Source organism: Lethenteron reissneri, unplaced genomic scaffold, assembly GCF_015708825.2.
Source record: "Lethenteron reissneri isolate LAM-NWPU_2019-01 unplaced genomic scaffold, ASM1570882v1 scaffold_1520, whole genome shotgun sequence".
Classification (NCBI taxonomy): domain Eukaryota; kingdom Metazoa; phylum Chordata; class Hyperoartia; order Petromyzontiformes; family Petromyzontidae; genus Lethenteron; species Lethenteron reissneri.
The window spans coordinates 13,706-35,736 of record NW_026891246.1 but is presented as its reverse complement, the minus strand read 5'-3'; the positions used below and the strand labels follow the sequence as shown (position 1 = coordinate 35,736).

The 22,031-nt window shown below is 45.8% G+C and overlaps 1 protein-coding gene across 1 annotated transcript; it reads right to left on the bottom strand.

The window, feature by feature from the left end:
• Positions 1-1,307: 1,307 nt before the first annotated feature.
• LOC133362542 (E3 ubiquitin-protein ligase COP1-like) lies at positions 1,308-17,448 on the bottom strand. The gene is made up of 9 exons (XM_061581494.1): positions 17,426-17,448; positions 15,272-15,420; positions 11,068-11,127; positions 10,743-10,840; positions 8,874-8,935; positions 7,597-7,716; positions 6,654-6,803; positions 5,947-6,048; positions 1,308-2,421 (listed from the first exon to the last, which is right to left on the bottom strand). The coding sequence occupies exons 2-9, from the start codon at positions 15,406-15,408 to the stop codon at positions 2,260-2,262; spliced, it is 891 nt and encodes a 296-aa protein (XP_061437478.1). The 5' UTR covers positions 15,409-15,420; positions 17,426-17,448; the 3' UTR covers positions 1,308-2,259.
• Between the last annotated feature and the right edge of the window lie 4,583 nt (positions 17,449-22,031).

The window sequence follows — 22,031 nt, the reverse complement described above, 5'->3', positions numbered from 1 at the left end:
GGGCACACACGGGGGGAGTCAAGGGGTAAAGATTCATTTGTTGAAATTGTTGCAGCCGGGACGGCTGCGAGCTATGCGGGGGGGAGTGATGTAGGGATGTTGGAGAGAGGGCCGTTATGCATGGCAGCCTATGGGAAAGAAACACAGTGGGCGGGGCTACGTGTGTGCACAGGGAGATGCCCTCTGCGACGTCCGAGCCAGACACCCTGGGGGGGGGCTGGTTCGGCGTTACGATCCCCCGGGGCCCCACCCCTCAAGGAGGGTTGGGTATAAAAAGGGGTCGTTATATGGGCTTAGTCAGTTATGTTATAGTTAAGCTAAGAAGTCGGAAGACGTCGTAGCTAGAGCCCTGGACTCCCCCTGATCGCCGCCCTTATCAGGGCCCCACGGGATCAGGCTCGAGCCAGTGGCGTGGTCCCGTGAACCAGAGCCAGTGCTCTGGGACTCCGGGTACCGAGCCCGATTACCAGTGTCGGGCCAGACAGCCTCCCCTAGCTCTTAGTGGAGGACTCAGGGGATAGGCTATGGATAGCTAGGGGTATTCCCTGAGTTATACGGGTGAGGGGGCCGCTACCCCCTCTAGGGCTGTCCTGTACTGGCAACTTGTTAAATAAATATACGTGTGCCTCAACTCCGTTGTCAAGCGTCCTCGACGGGTACTTCACTGTTGTGAATACAGAGGGAGTGCTTCAAAAACAAGTGAACACTTCTGAGACTTTGCAACAACACCACAGGAAAACGTGCTGCCTCCGGCCTCTGGAGACCTGCACCTGTAGAAGATTGCAGGCGCGCGTTGACAATGTTGGCGAAGACTCTTCGGCTTTTTAAATCCTTTATATTAAGTTCGCTTGCTTGCGCGCTTACGACCGTGCAAACCTTTCGGTCGTTTTTTAACCCACTTCCCGTGATCCAATCGAGCTGACATTTTGCACACAGACTCGTTGTGCATGACAATTAATGTTCGTGAAATTTTTTTTCCAAAATTTTACACTTTAGGGAAAACAAATTAAATATTTAATTACCAATTGTTTAATACTGCAGACAATCATCTGACCCATAGGTGGCAGCCATCTCAAGCCAGAGGACTCTAGCCGCCACGCATATAAAGGATTTATAGTGAAAAACTTTGTTTTTACGGGTTATACTTATTGAAGCTATTAGGACGGAACCACGATTGACCTCCGACAGTGGCGATGATGTTCACAATGGGTGAAGGGGCCGAGTTGGTACCCGCGACGGGTTTCGCAAACTCACAACCTTTCCGAGTGTATTTCCTTACGTTGAATACAAAAAAAGCACGGAATTGCTTGCGATTTTAAGCGCTTTAATTTTGAGCGTACACGCAACGAACAGAAACAATGAACGTTCACTTTACAATCAAAATGCAATCAAAATGTTTTTGAGATATCAAAGATTGCATTTTCAATAAAAACTGCAGAAGAAAAATATTAAATAAATGTGGATATCTACATAAAATTATATTATAAACACACTATCCTAAAAATACAGCACCATATTTTAACACTAAAGCAGTCACTGACTCGCAACAACTTGCAATCATAAGTGACAAGAGTTAATTTCGGGTAAAATCAATGAAAATGGGGTATGCCAATAGCATAAAAAATTAACCCGTAAAAATAAAGTTTTTCACTATAAATTCTTTATATGCGTGGCATCGGGGCGGCTAGAGTCCTCTCGTCCTCTGGCTTGAGATGGCTGCCACCTATGGGTCAGATGATTGTCTGCCACCATTAAGCAATTGGTAATTAAATATTTAAATTTTTACCTAAAAAGTGTCAAATTTAGGAAAAATTTTTTCAGGAAAATGCATTGTCACGCACAACGAGTCTGTGTGCAAAATGTCAGCTCGATTGGATCACGGGAAGTGGGTTAAAAAACGACCGAAAGATTTGCACGGTCCTAAGCAAGCAAGCGAACTTAATATAAAGGATTTAAAAATGAGATGTGATTGAGCAAATCTGAGATCAGATTTGGAATCAGCACCCTGAAATTAGTCTAGAACAGCTGCAAAAGTCCAGGCCAGAAAAACATGCTGTGTTGTTGTTGTTGACCAGTGTTAACAGCGAAAGTGTCCACCCCCCCCACCTCCTCTCTGAAAATTGATGAAAAGCAGCGACTTAAAACTGAACACCCAAAACATTTTAACTGCGGTGGCTAAAAGTCTCCACCCTGGCTACCATTTCGCCAAGAACAATGGAACGTAAAACAACGTCCCTCAAAACAAACTCCGATTCTCTTTTAATCCTCAGATTCAGAAGTGGTGTCGACATCTGGACCCTCAAACCAGTCAAAGGGTGAGTGTCGCCGTTTTGCAGGAAGCTTGATGGAAGGTGATGCAGAGACCATCTTCCCTTGTTTGATCTTTGCTGTCAACGTGGTTTTTCTTGAGATCTCAATCGCCTGTAACAAATGAACACATCGAAGACAATTGGGCATCGTCAAAAGTCTAGAGTGGTCCTCCTGCTCAAGTGAGCGTGGCTTGGTGTTCGTCTCTCGTGACGAGGTGCACAGCTCCTGCGGTGGATGCCTCCTCCACCTTGCCGTGGCGTGTCCTCGAAATAACGCGCGCGGATTCCCCGTGGGCTGCGTGTGACAGGTAAAGTTTCAAATTGAATCGGAAGGAAATTCAAACTCGTGCTAAGGTAGCCGACTTGAGGTTGGCTGCTACATCTCGGACGCTGCAAAGAAATGTCGCATGCCAGATAGTCCAAGTTTAATGTTCTACCGATATGTTGCGTGCCAGACAGTCCAAGTTTAATGTGAAGCTCGCTAGGAATTACACTGAGAGACGGTGAAAGGAACAACGTTTTTGTTGTCCATCCGCCCGCACCTCCGATTCGCACGGTTGGCTACGCACGGTGTTGCGAACGAAGTTCAACACACACACACGTACACACACACACGTACACACACACACGTACACACACACACACGTACACACACACACACGTACACACACACGTACACACACACGCACACGTACGCACACGTACACACACGCACACGTACACACACGTACACACACGCACACGTACGCACACGCACACGTACGCACACGTACGCACGCACACGTACGCACACGCACACGTACACACACGTACACACACGTACACACATACACACGTACACACACACACACACGTACACACACACGTACACACACACACACGTACACACACACACACGTACACACACACGCACACACACACGTACACACACACGTACACACACACGTACACACACACGTACACACACACGTACACACACACGTACACACACACACACGTACACACACACGTACACACACACGTACACACACACGTACACGCACACACACACGCACACACACACGTACACACACACACACACGTACACACACACGTACGTACGTACGTACGGACACATACACACACACACGTACGTACGTACGGACACACACACACACACGTACACACACAAGACAAAGATCCCCCGTATAGCCTGAACAGACTGTAGGGGCAAGTGCTGTTAGCGAGCACCTATGAAGGCCGGAACGGTACACGAGGGGGTGGGTGGCCAGCACCACGCCCGACCGCCTTTGTCTCCCTAGTGACGATGTTTACACACCGCACCAGGTACTCATTTCAGGCTGAGTCGACCTAGGGGAGGCCCAGGACCGGTTCAGATAATCGTCACTGGTGTTAGCCGTGAGCGGGAATCGAACCCGGGTCGCCAGGTTCATAGCGCAGCGCGCTAACCGCTACACATGTACACACACACGTACACACACACGTACGTACGGACACGTACACACACACACACACGTACACACACACACACGTACACACACACGTACACACACACAACGTACACACACACACGTACACACACACACGTACACACACACACGTACACACACGTACGTACGGACACGTACACACACACACATACACACACACGTACGTACGTACGGACACGAGGGTCAGATCATGTACACAGGGTTCATGGCAACGCACGGTGTTGCGAACGAAGTTCAACGCACATACGCACGGACAACAACACGAGTGTTAGATAATACACACAGCTCCATGACATCGTTCACACTGTTGAGGGAAGCCGGCAGCTTGGGCTGGACGGGTGCCTAGAGAGGGATGATGGACGACGGTCAAGAAAAAATGGACCTGAATGGCATCCAACGGGAGATACTCGACTGAGACGGCTCCAAGCGAGGAGATGGAGCGATGAATTGAGCGGCGTGTGTAGGCGCTGAGTGTGGATCATTATATCTGCAGGATCGTGAGAGATGGCGATTGCGCGGGGAGGTCTTCGTCCGGAAGTGGAATGATTGTGGCCGATGAAGTCTCAATGCCACAAAAACAAGAATGTCAACGTGAAAACGAGGGCTCAAAACATCTGACACGAACACAATATTATTGTAAACATTAAACAGCATTTACATAAGAGGGGGGGGGGAGCACTCAAAAGCTCCACACTGATAGAGTCAAGAATCCATGGCTACACTGCCATCTCCTGACCACCTCGTAGGCCAAGCCTGGCAGTCCCCGGCAGTCTCCCACCGACTCAACCCCGCATCGTGTCTGAGATCTACGTTCATCAATGGGCTCATTGAAGATTGGTCAAAACAGTCGCCTTGAACGGGCGGGGTGACCAATCAGGTGACTGGCATTGATGCCGCTACACGCGGACTGGGAATGAGAGCAACCGCCAGAAGAAATGCAGCGAGACACGTGGGAAAGAGAAGAAGTCACGTCACTGCAGGCAGAAGGAGCTCTGGTGGGAGTTCTACAGAGGGTGACCGCTGTACACGGCATCTTGGACGATGGTGGGAATACACCCGCAACTTGACCCCAGCACACACAAGCAGGCGAGCAATGAAACGGTGCGCCCATTTATAGAGAATGAGAAGATGTATTGATACTGGAGGAATGCGATGAGATATGAAGCTGTTTTTCACAGATGTCCAGAACTATTAACTTTGTATTTTTATTTGACCAGGTGAGGCCCACTGAGCTGTATAGCTCTTGTTCAGAAGTGTACTGGCCACAAATGACAGCTCAACCAAGTGGCCTATCACGTGGACATGTATAGCAGCCAAACACTCTGAGAGCGTGTTTGTAAATGTGGAGGGGAAAATCGGAGAACCTGGAGAAAAAGCCACGCGACCACGGGGAGACCTCCTGTATGCCAGGTGAGGTCGTTCACATTTCACAACAACAAACAATACAAAAACACAATAGGAGCGCAAAGTGTAGGGAAGGTAAAAAGTTTTTTTTCTAATAAACAAAAAAAACCTAAACCATTTTTTTCTTGTTAATTGTTTTTTTTACCCTTTTATCTGGCAACAAAACTGACACCTTTTTTACGAGGAGCCATGTTTGCATAGACCACAATACCTGCAGTCGGAATGCAAACAAAAAACACAACTCTGATAATGTATGCACTGTCCTTGAAGTTGATTGGTCCACACCCGAGACAGCTTTCCTTAGAGCCTAGTCTCACATGGGTTGGACCAGATGACGCCAAAATGCGCACAACTCAAAGACAATGCACCATCAGAGTATGAGAGCTTGGGGTAAGCATTTACACCATTGGAACCTCATTTATAAGGAGTCATGTTTGCATAGACCACAATACCTGCAGTCATAATGCAAACAAAAAACACAACTCTGATAATGTATGCACCGTCCTTGAAGTAGATGTTTATCTTACCAGGCAAGGCCCACTAAACCATCAGCTTCTCTCACAGAAGCGTCCCGGCCACAAGCGCGAGCAGCTCTACGAAGCGGCTCACCACGTGAAAGATTGTTGAAGAGCAACAATGATATTTTGGAGTAAGAGAAAAAAGTGCGTGACATCATCATCATCAGCATTGTTTAACCTGCCGCGCCGGGAGATCAAACGGGACTGCGAGTCTGGTGCACTCACCGTCTTGACATGCGTGACAACGATGGCAGATCTCATCTTGCCTGCTGCCCTGGCCTTTTCAGTCATCACGCCCGACACACTTGCTAGCAGCTCTTCGTCGACCTAGCCACAAAATCACGCAAAGATCCTGCAATTTAAAACATTTATTCGGCCTTGCCGGAATACGAGTGCATTGTACGAGCAAATCGAAATTTGCATTTTTTTTATTTTGGGAATTCAGAAACCCGTCCCTTGGTCACGGGCATGCTTTGTGAGCACTCTCCGTCTCTGGCACATTCATCCTACGTTCATTGAACAAATGCTCCAAGCTCGTCAAGACGTCTATTCCACCTTCCCACATCCAGTGACCCTTTGAATCTGATTGATGGTGATGGAGACTCGCATTAAACTGCAGAAGTGATTTTAGTTTTTAAATTGTAAATGTTTTGTTTAATGTTATTGTCAAATGAATGGCTTAGATTACAATGACATAGTTTGTTAGATTACAGCAATTATTTAATTATCTGGGAAAAACTCTCCCTCCAGTTGGTCGAGCTCTGAGTTTCACAGCGCACCGCACATTAGGAGAATGCTTCTATCCAGCGTGAACATCCACACATGACCCAATCATCCCTAGCGCTCAAGCGAGCCGCTTTGTCCCTACGAGAGTGGATCGAGTCCCATTGCATCGTCCAAAGAATTTCAATCAAAGCAGTCGCATTACTCACCATGAAATCCATGCTGTCCGAGCCCTCGGAGTCCGACAGATGCAAAACTTTTCGCTTTTTCTTCACGACCTCCCCCGTGGCAAGGGGCTTGCGGATGCCGCCCTTGGAAGGCGACTTGGCCACTGTCACCGGTGCGAGCAAAGGTGGAGTCTTGCAGATCGCACGGACACACAAACAGAGATCCCCCAGTTAGGCCTGCAGGCTTGCGGGAGTGCCGTGCTGATCGCAAACAACTGACGTCAGCGCTTAGCCCAGCGGGGTTCATTGAACGAGCCTGACTGATGACTAAGACCCGGGAGGTAAACACTGGTCCAGATCTTGGTAGCTTGGATGAATACTATATTTTTAGGTTTTTTCGGTAAAGTCACGTAGGTAAAAAATTTAAATTAATAAGCAACACAAGCCTCCGTCTTCAGGTGGAACCGTCACAGCCACGACAGCTGTATCAAGTAAATGAGAGATCACAAGAAATACCACAAAGACACACAGAGAGAGATGTCTGTCTGCTTGTATGTCTGTCTATAGTTTTCTAGTTAGATTTTTGTTGCTATTTCTTTTATGCCTGATGACGATTGCTTGTGTTGCAATCGAAACGTCGTAATATGCTATTATTTAATTGGCTATTTTATCTTTAGACGTGACTTAACCGAAAGAACCAAAGAATAATTCCTGCAGTCACGAAAGCTCCAAAATTAAGATTGAATCATGTTTACATTAACCACAATACTTGCAGTCAAATGCAAAAAAAAACAATACTCTGATCATTTATGTGTTGTCCTTGAAACTGATTGGTCCACACCAGAGACAGCTTTCTTTAGAGCCCAGTCTCATATGGTGTTCATCAGTTTTGTTGCCAGAGAAAAGGGGGAAAGCCCTCTCGACAAGCGAGCTCTGCGGCACCGCACTGCTCCTGACGCCGCCGTCACAAACAACGCCAACTCACCGCTTCCAGCTGCATCTTCTTCTGAGTGAGCAGCTCCAGAATGCGGTTCACGTCGGCCAGCTCCAAGCCATCTCGGTCCAGCGCCAGCAACTCCTGGATAGTCTGCCGGTGATGGACGCTCTGTGAGGAAGAGGGGGGGGGTCGGCAGGGTGGAAGGGTCACGTGACACGGTGATCAAGAGACGTGGCCGGTCACCTCGTGAAGTGCGAAAAGCACTTGCCGGGAGTCGTCTCAGCAGGGTTCTGGTGGTACATGTTGTTTGTCGTTTATTGTGAAAATTCCGTCACAGTTCCTATGTGATCACTGTTTCATTGCTTTATTTTGGTGATTTCGAAAAGTTTACTGGTTTGGCCATGTTTGTGTTGTTGTAGTACAGAGTAAGACTGATGGCCTTAATCTAAGTTGTCTGGTGGTGGTTATTGTTGTTGTTTGACTTGCATCCCACTGGGATCGGTGTACGGTGTTTTTTCTACAATATTTTGCCGTCTTTTCTTGGATTTTCTGTTTGCACTTAGTCACAAAGTCACTTTAAGATGTTTTCTTGTTCATGTTTTTGTTTTTGTTGTTTGTTGCGGTTGCACCCGATTCAAGAGCCGAATGGCTCACAGGGCTACACCTAATCAATGAACTTGAACTTTCAGCAAAGTTCATTGCGTTGTCCACGCGACACCGACAGCCCGTAGCGCACGGCGCGTCTTCGGTCAGTAACCTCCAACCGTGGGCCACGTAGAGGACTATTTAACAAATATTTACATTTTAGTTTGGCCAGCTAAGGTCCACTGAGCTACATACCTCTTTCTCAGTAGCGATCTGGCCACATCTCCTTTAGCAGTGGCAAAATATAGTAGTAGGTTTTTACCCTTTCAACTGGTACAAAAACTGACACCTTTATACAAGGCATCATGTTTGCAATAACCACAACACAAGCAGTCAAAATGCAAACAGAAAGACACAACTCTGATGATGATATGCACTGTCCATGAAGTTGATTGGTCCACACCCGAGACAGCTTTTCTTAGAGCCTAGTCTCACATGGTGTTGGACCAGATGACGCCAAAAGGCGTACAACTCAAAGACAGCGCACTATCAGAGTATTGAGAGCTCGGGGTGAAGCATTTACACTATGAGACATCTCCTTTACCAATGGAAAAATCTAATAATAGGTTTTTACCCTTTCAACTGGTACAAATGTGTCAGTTTTTGTACCAGTTGAAAGGGTAAAAACCTATTACTATAAAATGTGCCAGTGATGTTTTTCCCTGCACATCTCCAATTACCGGATGTTCCATCTCGATTCGATTCTCTAGCCGCTGACGCTGCTTCAGGACCAGCTCGTTCACTGCGAAAAGACGCGTGTGGGGAAAAGCTGTTAAATATTAAACAACGCGAGCATCATACTCTAAGGTTATTTCGGTAAAGTCAGGTAGGTAAAAAATTTACCCGTAAAAACAAAGTTTTTCACTATAAATCCTTTATATGCGTGGCGGCTAGAGTCCTCTCATCCTCTGGCTTGAGATGGCTGCCACCTATGGGTCAGATGATTGTGCAATTGGTAATTAAATTATAATTAATTTTTTTCCTAAAAAGTGTAAAGTTATGGAAATTTTGTCTGTGTGCAAAATGTCAGCTAGATTTGATCACGGGAAGTGGGTTAAAAAAACGACCGAAAGATTTGCACGGTCGTAAGCGCGCAAGCAAGCAAGCAAGTGAACTTAATATAAAGGATTTAAAAATAACTAATAAAATGAATAAAAATAAAATAATAATAAATCACGACGTTTCGGAGGCAACACAAGTCTCCGTCATCAGGTGGGACCGTCACAGCCAGATTTGCTGCATCAAGTGAGGCCAAATTCCAAGATACAAGCTCTTATATACAAGTTAAGGGAGAGGGGGGAGGGGCTTATCTGAATGTGGTAGCCAATGAATGGAACGTGTTGGGGGGGGTGGGCGGGGCTAAAAGAGAACAATAGGTGCACTTGGGGTTGGTTGATAATCCAAATACAAAAAATTAACCCGTAAAAACAAAGTTTTTCACTATAAATCCTTTATATGCGTGGCGGCTAGAGTCCTCTCGTCCTCTGGCTTGAGATAATTAAATATAAAAAAAACATTCCTAAAAAGTGTAAAATTTTTGAAAAAATTTTTCACGAAAATTAATTGTCACGCACAACGAGTCTGTGTACAAAATATCAGCTCGATTGGATCACGGGAAGTGGGTTAAAAAACGACCGAAAGATTTGCACGGTCATAAGCGCGCAAGCAAGCAATCACGCAAGCAAGCGAACTTAATATAAAGGATTTAAATAAAAACGACCGAAAGATTTGCACGGTCGTAAGCGCGCAAGCAAGCAAGCGAACTTAATATAAAGGATTTAAAAAGGAGAGACCTGTTAAACGCTGGGGATGTCAACACTCAGTAAAGTAGAATAGTACCTGTCAAATAAGATCGTCCAAACATGTGTCGTTAAATCTTTTTTGCATGGTTAATAACATATTTCCAATGATTACTCAGTTTGTACCCATCATCACAGTTGAAGTTATTCTAGATTTGAAGCTTTCGTGACTGCAAGGATTCATATTCTTAGGTTTTTTTGGTAAAGTCACGTAGTTATGTCTGTGTTTGTATATCTGAATGGCTTCGTGTACAATTCCGTCACAGTTCCTATTGATCACTGTTTCATTGCTTTCATGGCTTTATTTTTTGTGATTTCGAAAAGTGTATTGGTTTAGCCATGTTTGTTTGTTGTAGTACAGAGTTAGACTGATGGCCTTAATCTAAGTTGTCTTGTGGTTGTTGTTTGACTTGCATCCCACTGGGATTTTTGCACACAGCATTGGTGTAACGGTGTTTTTTCTGCAATATTTTTCTGTCTTTTCTTGGATTTTCTGTTTGCACTTAGTCACATATTCACTTTAAGATGTTTTTTTGTTCATGTTTTTGTTTTTTGTTTGTTGCAGTTGCACCCGATTTAAGAGCCGAATGGCTCACAGGGCTATACCTAATACATGAACTTGAACAAACCTTTGATGGTAGCCAGAAGGTTTGCAGAGCATCAATCGTTGAAGGCCTGTGTTGCATTGCTGTGAAACAAAATATACGCGAAAAATGCAGGTGGATGGAAAATAAGTTAAAAACAACTCACAGAGGAAGTTTGGATATATCTGCTTTGAATTCTTAATGGCGGAACTGCACTTTGGGCAGCTATTGTTCTCCTCCAGACTCCGACAGATGCATTTGCAACTGAAACGCAGACAAAATGCAACGGCGAGTAAATTGGCAATCACCGTTATCAGCATCATTGGAAAATTTACCAATCACCGAATATTGTCGCGCATTCGCCGGACGGTGGAAAGAAATGGAATGCAACAACAAAGTACAGTAAAACCTTGGGTTGCGAGAAACTTGGTCTGCGAGTGTTTTGCAAGACGGAACAGAAGCAATTCTCCTCCGAGCAGACACGCACATACCAGAAGCTGTGGCCACACTTGGTCATGTACGGCTCTTCTATCGTGTCCAAACAGATGGGGCTGAACATGCAACAGCACAAGGGAGACAAGCAGACATTGGCAACGAAGGAAGAGTTTCCAACACAGCCCTTGTGTCGTGACATAAGAGGGGAGGGGCTGCTGGGGGCTCTGGAACCCTAGGCAGATAAGCCCTTGGTGCCAGGCGCTGGGATCCCAGGCACCCCAGACGCTTAAGCCCCTTGGCGCCAGGCGCTAGGATCCCAGGCACCCCAGACGCTTAAGCCCCTTGGCGCCAGGCGCTAGGATCCCAGGCACCCCAGACGCTTAAGCCCCTTGGCGCCAGGCGCTGGGATCCCAGGCACCCCAGATGCTTAAGCCCCTTGACGCCAGGCGCTAGGATCCCAGGCACCCCAGACAGTTAAGCCCCTTGGCGCCAGGCGCTAGGATCCCAGGCACCCCAGACAGTTAAGCCCCTTGGCGCCAGGCACTAGGATCCCAGACACCCCAGACACTTAAGCCCCTTGGCGCCAGGCGCTAGGATCCCAGGCACCCCAGACACTTAAACCCCTTGGCACCAGGCGCTGGGATCCCAGGCACCCCAGACGCTTAAGCCCCTTGGCGCCAGGCACTAGGATCCCAGGCACCCCAGACGCTTAAGCCCCTTGGCAACAGGCGCTAGGATCCCAGGCACCCCAGATGCTTAAGCCCCTTGGCGCCAGGCACTAGGATCCCAGGCACCCCAGACACTTAAGCCCCTTGGCACCAGGCACTAGGATCCCAGGCACCCCAGACAGTTAAGCCCCTTGGCGCCACCAACAGGGGGGCTGTGTGCTCTGTGGGATACCTGGGGGCGCACACAACCCCACCCCTCGTTGGGGACGAGGCATAAAAGGGCAGCTCCCTGGACGATTGGGGCCAGTTGTAGCTCAAGACCCGCCGGCCAGCCGGCTTAGGACCCTGGGACGCTGTGAGGGCCAGTGGTGGGACTCTGGAACTGTGAGGGCGAGTTCCAGAATGTAGCCAGAGTAGTGTATCTAGGCTGTGTACCTAGGCTGTGTATCTAGGCTGTGTACCTAGGCTGTGTACCTAGGCTGTAACAGAGTATCAGGACTGTTGGAGTATTGGATTGTAATAAAGAAGTTACCTCTACAAGGGTCTCCGGAACCCATTACATTTGCATCACAATGTCATGGTAATTTCAGCTCCCAATGCTGATGTACATTTGTTGATATAACTGACGCCACGTTTGCCAACATCAATCATTACATGTAGTCGCTGCCAATCATTTAAAGTAATTCCCTGCCTTCATCCATAACGCTTAAAGAAAATATATGTTTGGATTAGTATGAAACATAATGGAACCACATCTCAATATCAACGCACTACTCTTCTCATTCAGGTGATCCAATCCATAGAACTCTTACATCCCAACCAGCCTTCATAGATGTTCCCAAACAGCACTTTCCCCAACAAACTAAAGAGGGCTATGGTGGGAGACGCATCTTGTTTTGTGTGTGTGTGTGCACACACACAAAGACAAATATCCCCCGTATAGCCAGTACAGACTGTAGGGGCAAGTGCTGTTTGCGAGCACCTATGAAGGCCGGCACGGCACACGAGGGGGTGGGTGGCCAACACCACGCCCGGCCGCCTTTGTCTCTCCAGTGGCGATGTTTACACACTGCACCAGGTGCTCATTTAAGGCCGAGTCGACCTAGGGGAGGCCCAGGATTGGTTCAAATAATCGTCACTGGTGTTGGCCGCAATCCGGGAATTGAACTCGGGTCGCCAGGTTCGGAGCGCAGCGTTGCACTAACAGCTGCGCCACCGCTCCCCACCCACTACACTATACACTACTATACACTACTATACACTACACTATACACTACACTATACACTAGTGCTGTACTAATATACTATACTATACACTACACACTAGACTATACACTACACTATACACTACTAGACACTACACTAGACACTACACTAGACACTACACTATACACTACACTATACACTACACTATACACTAGTGCTGTACTAGTATACTATACTATACACTATACACTACACTATACACTACTATACACTACACTATACACTACTATACACTACACTATACACTACACTATACAATACTATACACTACACTATACACTACACTATACACTACTATACACTACACTATACACTACACTATACACTACACTATACACTACACTATACACTACTATACACTACACTATACACTATACTATACACTACTACTACACACTACACTATACACTACTACACACTACACTATACACTACACTATACACTACACTATACACTACACTATACACTACACTATACACTACATTATACACTACACTACACACTACTACACACTACACTATACACTACACTATACACTACACTATACAATACTATACACTACACTATACACTACACTATTTCAAACACATGTGCACATACAAATTGTGTGGTCATGTATTTGTGTGTGGGTGTGCGTGTCTAATTTAGTCTGCGAGTACGTGTTTTGTATCTTGTCTTTACGCGTCCGTGTAATCTCTGCGTGTCTGCGTGTAATCTGCATGGTGTGTGTGTGGTCTTTGTGGCTGTGCGTGGCCGCGTTTAGTCTGCATGTGTGCGTCTCTCGTCTGTGTCCGGACGCATTAGTAAGTCACATACGCGAGTCACCTCTGGCAATATCACTTGCCTGCTCACTGCAGTGTGTGTGTGTGCGTGTGGGCCAACAGCGATTGTAGGGAGGGGGGAGGAGGTTAGGCCTAACTTCACAGGCTATTTCGTGTTTATCACAATGGGAATTTCAAAAAATTAACCCGTAAAAACTAAGTTTTTCACTATAAATCCTTTATATGCGTGTTCAATGCGCCACAACCCAGCCCACATTGGTCTTTGAAACGGGCGGCTAGCGTCCTCTCGTCCTCTGGCTTGAGATGGCTGCCACCTATGGGTCAGATGATTGCCTGCCACCATTAAGCAATTGGTAATTTAATATTTAAAAAAATTACCTAAAAAGTGTAACATTTTGCAAAATTTTTTTCACGAAAATAAATTGTCACGCACAACGAGTCTGTGTGCAAAATGTCAGCTCGATTAGATCACGGGAAGTGGGTTAAAAAACGACCGAAAGATTTGCACGGTCGTAAGCGCGCAAGCAAGTGAACTTAATATAAAGGATTTTAAAAAACCTTAGCTTTTTTTTCAGGTACTCTCATTTCCTGGCACACGCAAAATCATTATTAAAACGGATTTGGTAAATTTAACACAAACGAAACAGCATTTCCCCACACAAATCCGGCTTGTCGCCTGATGAAGCCAGTTGCAACTACTGGAGAAACGTCGTACTCCGATTGTAAATGTTGTGGCTTGGCTCTCCAACACACCGGTTAGTGCTGAACTAGTACACTATACACTACACTACTATACACGACACTACACTATACACTACACTATACACTACACTATACACTAGTGCTGTACTAGTATACTACACTATACACTATACTACTATACACTATACTATACACTACACTATACACTAGTGCTGTACAAGTATACTACACTATACACTACACTACTATACACTATACTATACACTACACTATACACTACACTACTATACACTATACTATACACTACACACTATACACTACACTATACACTAGTGCTGTACTATTATACTACACTACACTATACACTACTACACACTACACTACTATATACTACACTATACACTACACTATACACTACTATACACTACACTATACACTACTATATACACTACACACTACACTATACACTACTCTATACACTAGCACTATACTATTATACTACACTACACACTACACTACTATACACTACACTACTATACACTACACTATACACTACACTATACACTACACACTACTACACACTACACTACACTACACACTACTATACACTACACTATACACTACTACACACTGCACTACACACTACACTATACACTACACACTACTATACACTACACTATACACTACTACACACTGCACTACACACTACACTACACTACACACTACACTTAAATCAGTGAAACCTGAACCAGCCCCCCCCCCGACTAAGTGGTCCCCAACACGCGGCGGCGGCGGCGAGCGGCGTGGTCACGTGGGGACCAACAGCCGCGCACTGAACCCACCACGCCCAGTCGCTCTCCTCGACGAGCCCGCGGCGGGAGGGCGCCTGCGGCCTACTGCGCTGGCCGCCTCGAGGCGCGCCTCTCCCGGCAGCCCCGCTAGGCGAGCCCGAGGCTTCGGCCCAAGAGCAGGCCGACATCGCCGGGGGAGTCTGTGAGAGAGGCACGCGAGACGCTGGTGATGACGACGACAACAGTGACACGTTGTTTGTTGTTGTCATTCAAACGTCGTGAAGGAGGAAATAGAGAAACGTCGACACCACGGGGCCCTGGCCCGGATCTCCCCCACACACACACAGTGCGCTAACCACTGCACCACCACTCACTCACACACGGTGCGCTAACCACTGCACCACCACTCATTCACACACAGTGCGCTAACCACTGCACCACCACTCATTCACACACAGTGCGCTAACCACTGGACCACCACTCCCCACTCACACCACGCGACAGCCGAAGTCACGTGCAGAGAAAATCGATTCAGAGAAAATCGATTCCTATTGGGATAATTTGCGAATCGATTGTGATAGAAACGGAGAGCGGTTTGAATCGATTCCTATTGAGATAACATTGTAGTCTATGGGTCTCTGTGTTGTGAGTCTGTCTATGGATCAACCTTCATCATCACCACCCAATATCACCCCCCCACTACCCCCCCCACGCACCCATTTTTATTATTTTATTATTTACCTTCTACGTGACTTTACCGAAAGAACCAAGAAGAATAAAATAAATCTATATATATAAAATCGCAAATCTGTCTGTGTGTGTGTCTGTGTGTGTGTCTGTTTGTCTGTGTGTGTGTCTGTGTGTGTGTGTCTGTGTGTGTGTGTCTGTGTGTGTGTCTGTCTGTGTGTCTGTTTGTCTGTGTGTCTATTTGTCTGTGTGTGTGTGTCTGTGTGTGTGTGTCTGTGTGTGTGTCTGTGTGTCTCTGTGTGTCTGTGTGTGTGTCTGTGTGTGTCTGTGTGTGTGTCTCTGTGTGTCTGTGTGTGTCTGTGTGTGTGTCTGTGTGTGTGTCTGTGTGTGTGTCTGTGTGTGTGTCTGTGTGTGTCTGTGTGTGTCTGTGTGTGTGTGTCTGTGTCTGTGTGTGTGTGTCTGTGCGTCTGTGTGTGTGTCTGTGTGTGTCGCCGGACCATACGCAGTTTCATTGGACGAAATGTGAGGGATGTGCGAGACGCGATTGGTCTGTTTGGTTGTCCACGGCGGTTGCCGCTGGCAACGGGCAGCGACGCCTTCGCCGCGGGGTGGACGCCATTTTGAATTCCCGTTAAAATATGCGCATTAACACGCGACTCTGAGGTAAATTCATCAAAGTTTCACGTCCTCTTCACTCCCCCCCCCACCCCAATGTGTGCAATTACTATTATAGGGTCGCTAGATAATAAAATTATAGCGATTAGACAGTATTATTGTAGCGCGGGGGGGGGGGTAGCAGCCCATCTGTGTATATATGTAAGGTTATTAAGAAATATATTTTTCACCCGGGCAACGCCGGGTACTTCTGCTAGTAAAATATAAAAATATAATAAAATACAAAAAAATTAATTAACAAATAAATAAATAATACCCCCGTTGACAGGAAGAGGGAAAAAAATCCCCTCCCCCCACAATTTGGCGCCCTTTGCACGACGCGACCCGGTGAGCAGCTCAGTTCTAACGGCGTGAACACGCGGGACGCATCGTGGGTGGTGATCACCACCAACATCAACAACATCAACAACAACAATCACCACCATCAACAACATTAACTACATCATCAACAACAACATCATCAACAACAACATCATCATCAACAACATTAACAACATCATCAACACCATCATCAACACCACAATCACCATCACCACAATCACCATCACCACCATCATCACCACCAACAACATCATCATCATCACCACCAACAACATCATCAACAACAATCACCACCATCAACAACATTAACTACATCATCAACAACATCATCATCATCACCACCACCATCACCACCACCACCATCACCACCACCATCACCACCATCACCACCACCATCACCACCACCATCACCACCATCACCACCACCATCACCACCATCACCACCACCATCACCACCACCATCATCACCATCACCACCATCACCACCACTCGCCTTCTCTCTGTGTCTCTCTCGCTCCGCACCTCAATCCACTCCCTCCACTCGCCCTCACACCAACAAACTCCCCCCACCCACAAGTAGCCACGTGACTGGCCCTCCCCCCCATCACCTGACCCCCCCATCTACCCCCCCATCCCTCCACTACCCCCCACCCCCCCACAGGCTGAGAGTGATGCGTTACAGGAATAGCGAGTCTGTAGATTGATAACGTTTCGTTTTAAAATAAACTGTGTAACTCGATGAGCATGAAAAGTACAAATATCGCCAAACGGACGATACGATTCGCTTGGGCCCCGTTCCGTACGACATTGTGACATCATCGCGGCGATCATCATCATCATCTGGGACGACTTTGCATCAAAGTAAGAACCCGCATCTTAGAGACAGGCTCGATATAAATATTTTTTATAAATATTTTTTTTTGTTCAATAAGCGAGCGCTCTACCATCCGAGCTGATTACTGCAGGAATTAAAGAGTTTATTTTTTTTTCATCATCAAATCTATTTTCTTTCCACGTGATTTTACCGAAATCTCGCCCCACTCCTCGTGTCTGGGGCAGCAGCTGAGATGGGGGCGCTGCTCGTTCAGCGCGCGGGAGGTCGCGGGTTCGATCCCCGCATCCTCCACGCAAACAATAGTTTTCAAAAAGGAAACTCCGCTTTTACACTCACGAGCAGAGACCCCGTTGCGCTGAAGGTGATGAACGTGTTTCAGTGCGACAACAACAACAAGCCGCCAAGAGGCTTCCTCGGGGTGCAGCTCTCAGCTGGCGCCTCTCGCGTTCTCACGAGCGCCGCCTGCCGCCCAGAGGCGGGAGTCTTCAGCGCAGCGAGCTACTCGCGCCGCACTTTTACATCAACTAAGATGCGGGTTTAGTAAACTGCAAATCTTAATCAAAAATCGAGGGCGACGAGGCGTCAAGCTGGTTCACCAATGTGAACATGTCACCAACAATAACGCTGGACGTTACATTTAAAATAAAAAAATATTCCTCGTGGAGGAGGCGGGCATCGAACCCGCTACCCTAACAACAGAAGTGCAGTGTATTTTGTAGCGTGCGCACGCTACCAAGTACACTGCTCTCTCCTTAGCATCGAGAGGGCTCAAGAGTTCTTAGTAGCGTGCACGTCGTGTGTGTTAGCTGTGTTGTACTGGACGTGCATTTGAGATGTGCTCACTTCTCTTTTCTCGAGCGCGCTACCATCTGAGTCAATAATAAAATTAAAACATAATAAAATAATTAATTTATTATACATAATAAAATATTTATTATATATAAAAAAATGTATACTTATTTTATAATTTTTTATTATAAAACATAATCAAAGAATTATTTTATCATGTATAAAAATCTAATTTTTTTTTTTTATAAAACATTTAAAAAATTTTTTTATTTCCATTCTACGTGACTTTACCGAAAGAACCAAGATGACACACACAGCTTGCACGCTACCAACGACACTAGGACCCTCGCGATGCTACGGAGAGATCAGCGTACCTGGTCGCGTGAGCTCGCCACTAAGTATCCTGACCTCTGTTAAGGTAGCCGGATCGATTCCCGCATTCTCCACGGAGAATATTTTTTTTATTCAAATTTTAAATGTAACGCGCCAGCGTTATTGTTCGTGACATGTTCACATTGGTGAACCAGCTTATATATATATACAATATTATTGAGCCTGGCAGGAGTCGAACCCACAACCTTCTTATCCGCAGGCAGCCGCGTTAACCATTACACCACAGACACCACGTGACTCTCCGCCTCCGAGGGGACCTTGAGATGACGCTCCCCACTTCGCGTGCGAGAGGCGGCGAGTTCGATGCCAGCACAAGAGAAGTGACCTCATCTCAAATGCACGTCCAGTACAAGGATATACGGTGTGAAATGTCTTACTAGCAACACAGAGCTCGCTAACACACACAATTTCAGTGTAAAGCTTTCGTGACTGCAGGGATTCATCTTCTTGGTTCTTTTGGTAAAGTCACGCAGAATGGAAATACATAATAAAATAATTAAGTTATTATGTTTAATAATAAACATAAAACATAATAAAATTATTATTTTAGTATACATACTAAAGTAATTATTTTATTAAGGTTTATTTTTATTATTTTATTCTTTTTCTTTTATTATACATAATAAAATAAGTATTTAAAAGATTTTTGTTATTATTTTTATTCTATTATACATAACAAACTAATTAGTTTATCAGGTATCACATTTATTATTTTATTATTTTTATTTTATCATACATACAAAAATAATTAATTTATTGGTTTATTTTTCTTATTTTATTATTTCCATTCTACGTGACTTCACCGAAAGAACCAAGAAGATGACACACACAACTTGCACGCTACCAACGACACTAGGACCCTCTCGATACTACGGAGACATCAGCGTACCTGGTAGCGTGAGCACGCCACTAAGTATTCTGATGTTTCTGTTGTTAAGGTAGCCGGATCGATTCCCGCATCCCCCACGGGGAATATTTTTTTAAATCAAATTTTAAATGTAACGGCCCAGCGTTAATGGTCGTGACATGTTCACATTTGTGAACCAGCTTGACCTCGATTTTGCTGTTTTGAAGCCCCTGTTAAGGCGTTAGAGATGTGACGATAAATAACAAATATCTATAAAATAAATGTATATCGCGCCTGGCAGGAGTCGAACCCACAACCTTCTAGTCCGCAAGCAGCCGCGTTATCCATTACACCACAGAGCCCAATAATAAAATACATACAACTTAGTAAAATAATTATTTTTATGTTTTATTTTTATTACGTAGAATGGAAATAATAAAATAATCAATACAAAACAAAATAAAATAATTGATTTATTATACATACTAAAATAATAGACCCAGAGACTCACAGACTCACACAGAGACCCATAGACTCACACAGAGACCCAGAGACTCACACAGAAACCCACAGACTCACACAGAGACCCACAGACTCACTACACAGAGACCCACAGACTCACCACACAGAGACCCACAGACTCACCACACAGAGACCCACAGACTCACACAGAGACCCACAGACTCACCACAGAGATACCCACAGACTCACACAGAGACCCACAGACTCACCTCACAGAGACCCACAGACTCACCACACAGAGACCCACAGACTCATCAGACAGAGACCCACAGACTCACACAGAGACCCACAGACTCACCACACAGAGACCCACAGACTCACACAGAGACCCACAGACTCACCACAGAGAGACCCACAGACTCACACAGAGACCCACAGACTCACCACACAGAGGCCCATAGACTCACCACACAGAGACCCATAGACTCATCACACAGAGACCCACAGACTCACCACACAGAGTCCCACAGACTCATCACACAGAGACCCACAGACTCACCACACAGACACCCACAGACTCATCACACAGAGACCCACAGACTCACACAGAGACCCACAGACTCACCACACAGAGACCCACAGACTCGCCACACATCATCATGCCGAGGGATGGGCATGTCACATATACCGTGTCCGTGTAATGTGCGCTAATGTCACTATTACACTAACGTGGCCCATTCGTTACACAATTAAAGCATGTCAGCTAAGATGTCAAGCTGTTCACAGCCCCAAGGGTATTTTTTTAACGCACGTGGATGTGTGTGCAGCCCATAAGGCCTCGACACAGAGGCGTGGTTTCTCTGTGTGCCTATATATGTGTCTATTTCTCTCTATGTATATCTGTGTTATCTCTCTGTCTATATGTCTCCGGTTCTGTGTTTTATCTCTCTCTCAAATTTAGCATTCTCTGGAAGAACGTAATCAACCAGGTAGGGTGTTGACTGTTATGTTAGCCGACTCTCTGTTGTATTGCATTATGTTTCTAAGTTTACTAGCTTTGTTTTCTATTTAATTTATACCTGATGATGATTGCTTGTGTTGCAATCAAAACATCGCATGCTATAATTTAATGTATTATTTTCTCTTTATACGTGACTTTACCGAAAGAACCAAAGAGTGCAGCCCACATGTTTAATCCACAGCTGAATGAGAGCCTCCCTACTCTGTCCGGGTTGTGTGGGCGTGTGTTTGACCGTGCTTCACCACGCCGGTCAGTGTAGGTTGGCGAAGGGGTGCCTTCCATTACAGATTCAAATATCACTCGCTACGTAATGGTTCAAGAATCGAAAGAGGTGTTCCAGGCTCATATCAATGCGGCCCCGCCTCACCCCCTGAATGTTACATTATTCAAACTTAATTTACGTCCAGGCGGGGAGCCCCATTGAGATAAATCTCTTCTGTAAAGTAGACCTGGGGTGCAACGCAGGTAACCGACTGTAGAACACAAATGTAATTCAGCGCATAAAAATTATACGATCGTACCAACTAAGCAAAATAAGCCGAGACAAACAGAATATAGGGTTATCCTACATTTTCAAGAGAAACACAAGACCAGATCCTCTGTAACACGCCTGCGTTGATCAAACCTCAGAAAGGCTACAACCACTCCTCCTAACGTCACCCTGCTGCTTTATTTAAGACCGGAAGCAGGTGGATGGCTTCACTCGCCTGGCAAATCGCCCGATGATGCTGGATGTAATTACCAGCGAAACGTCGTACTACTCAAATTGTGAATGTTGTGG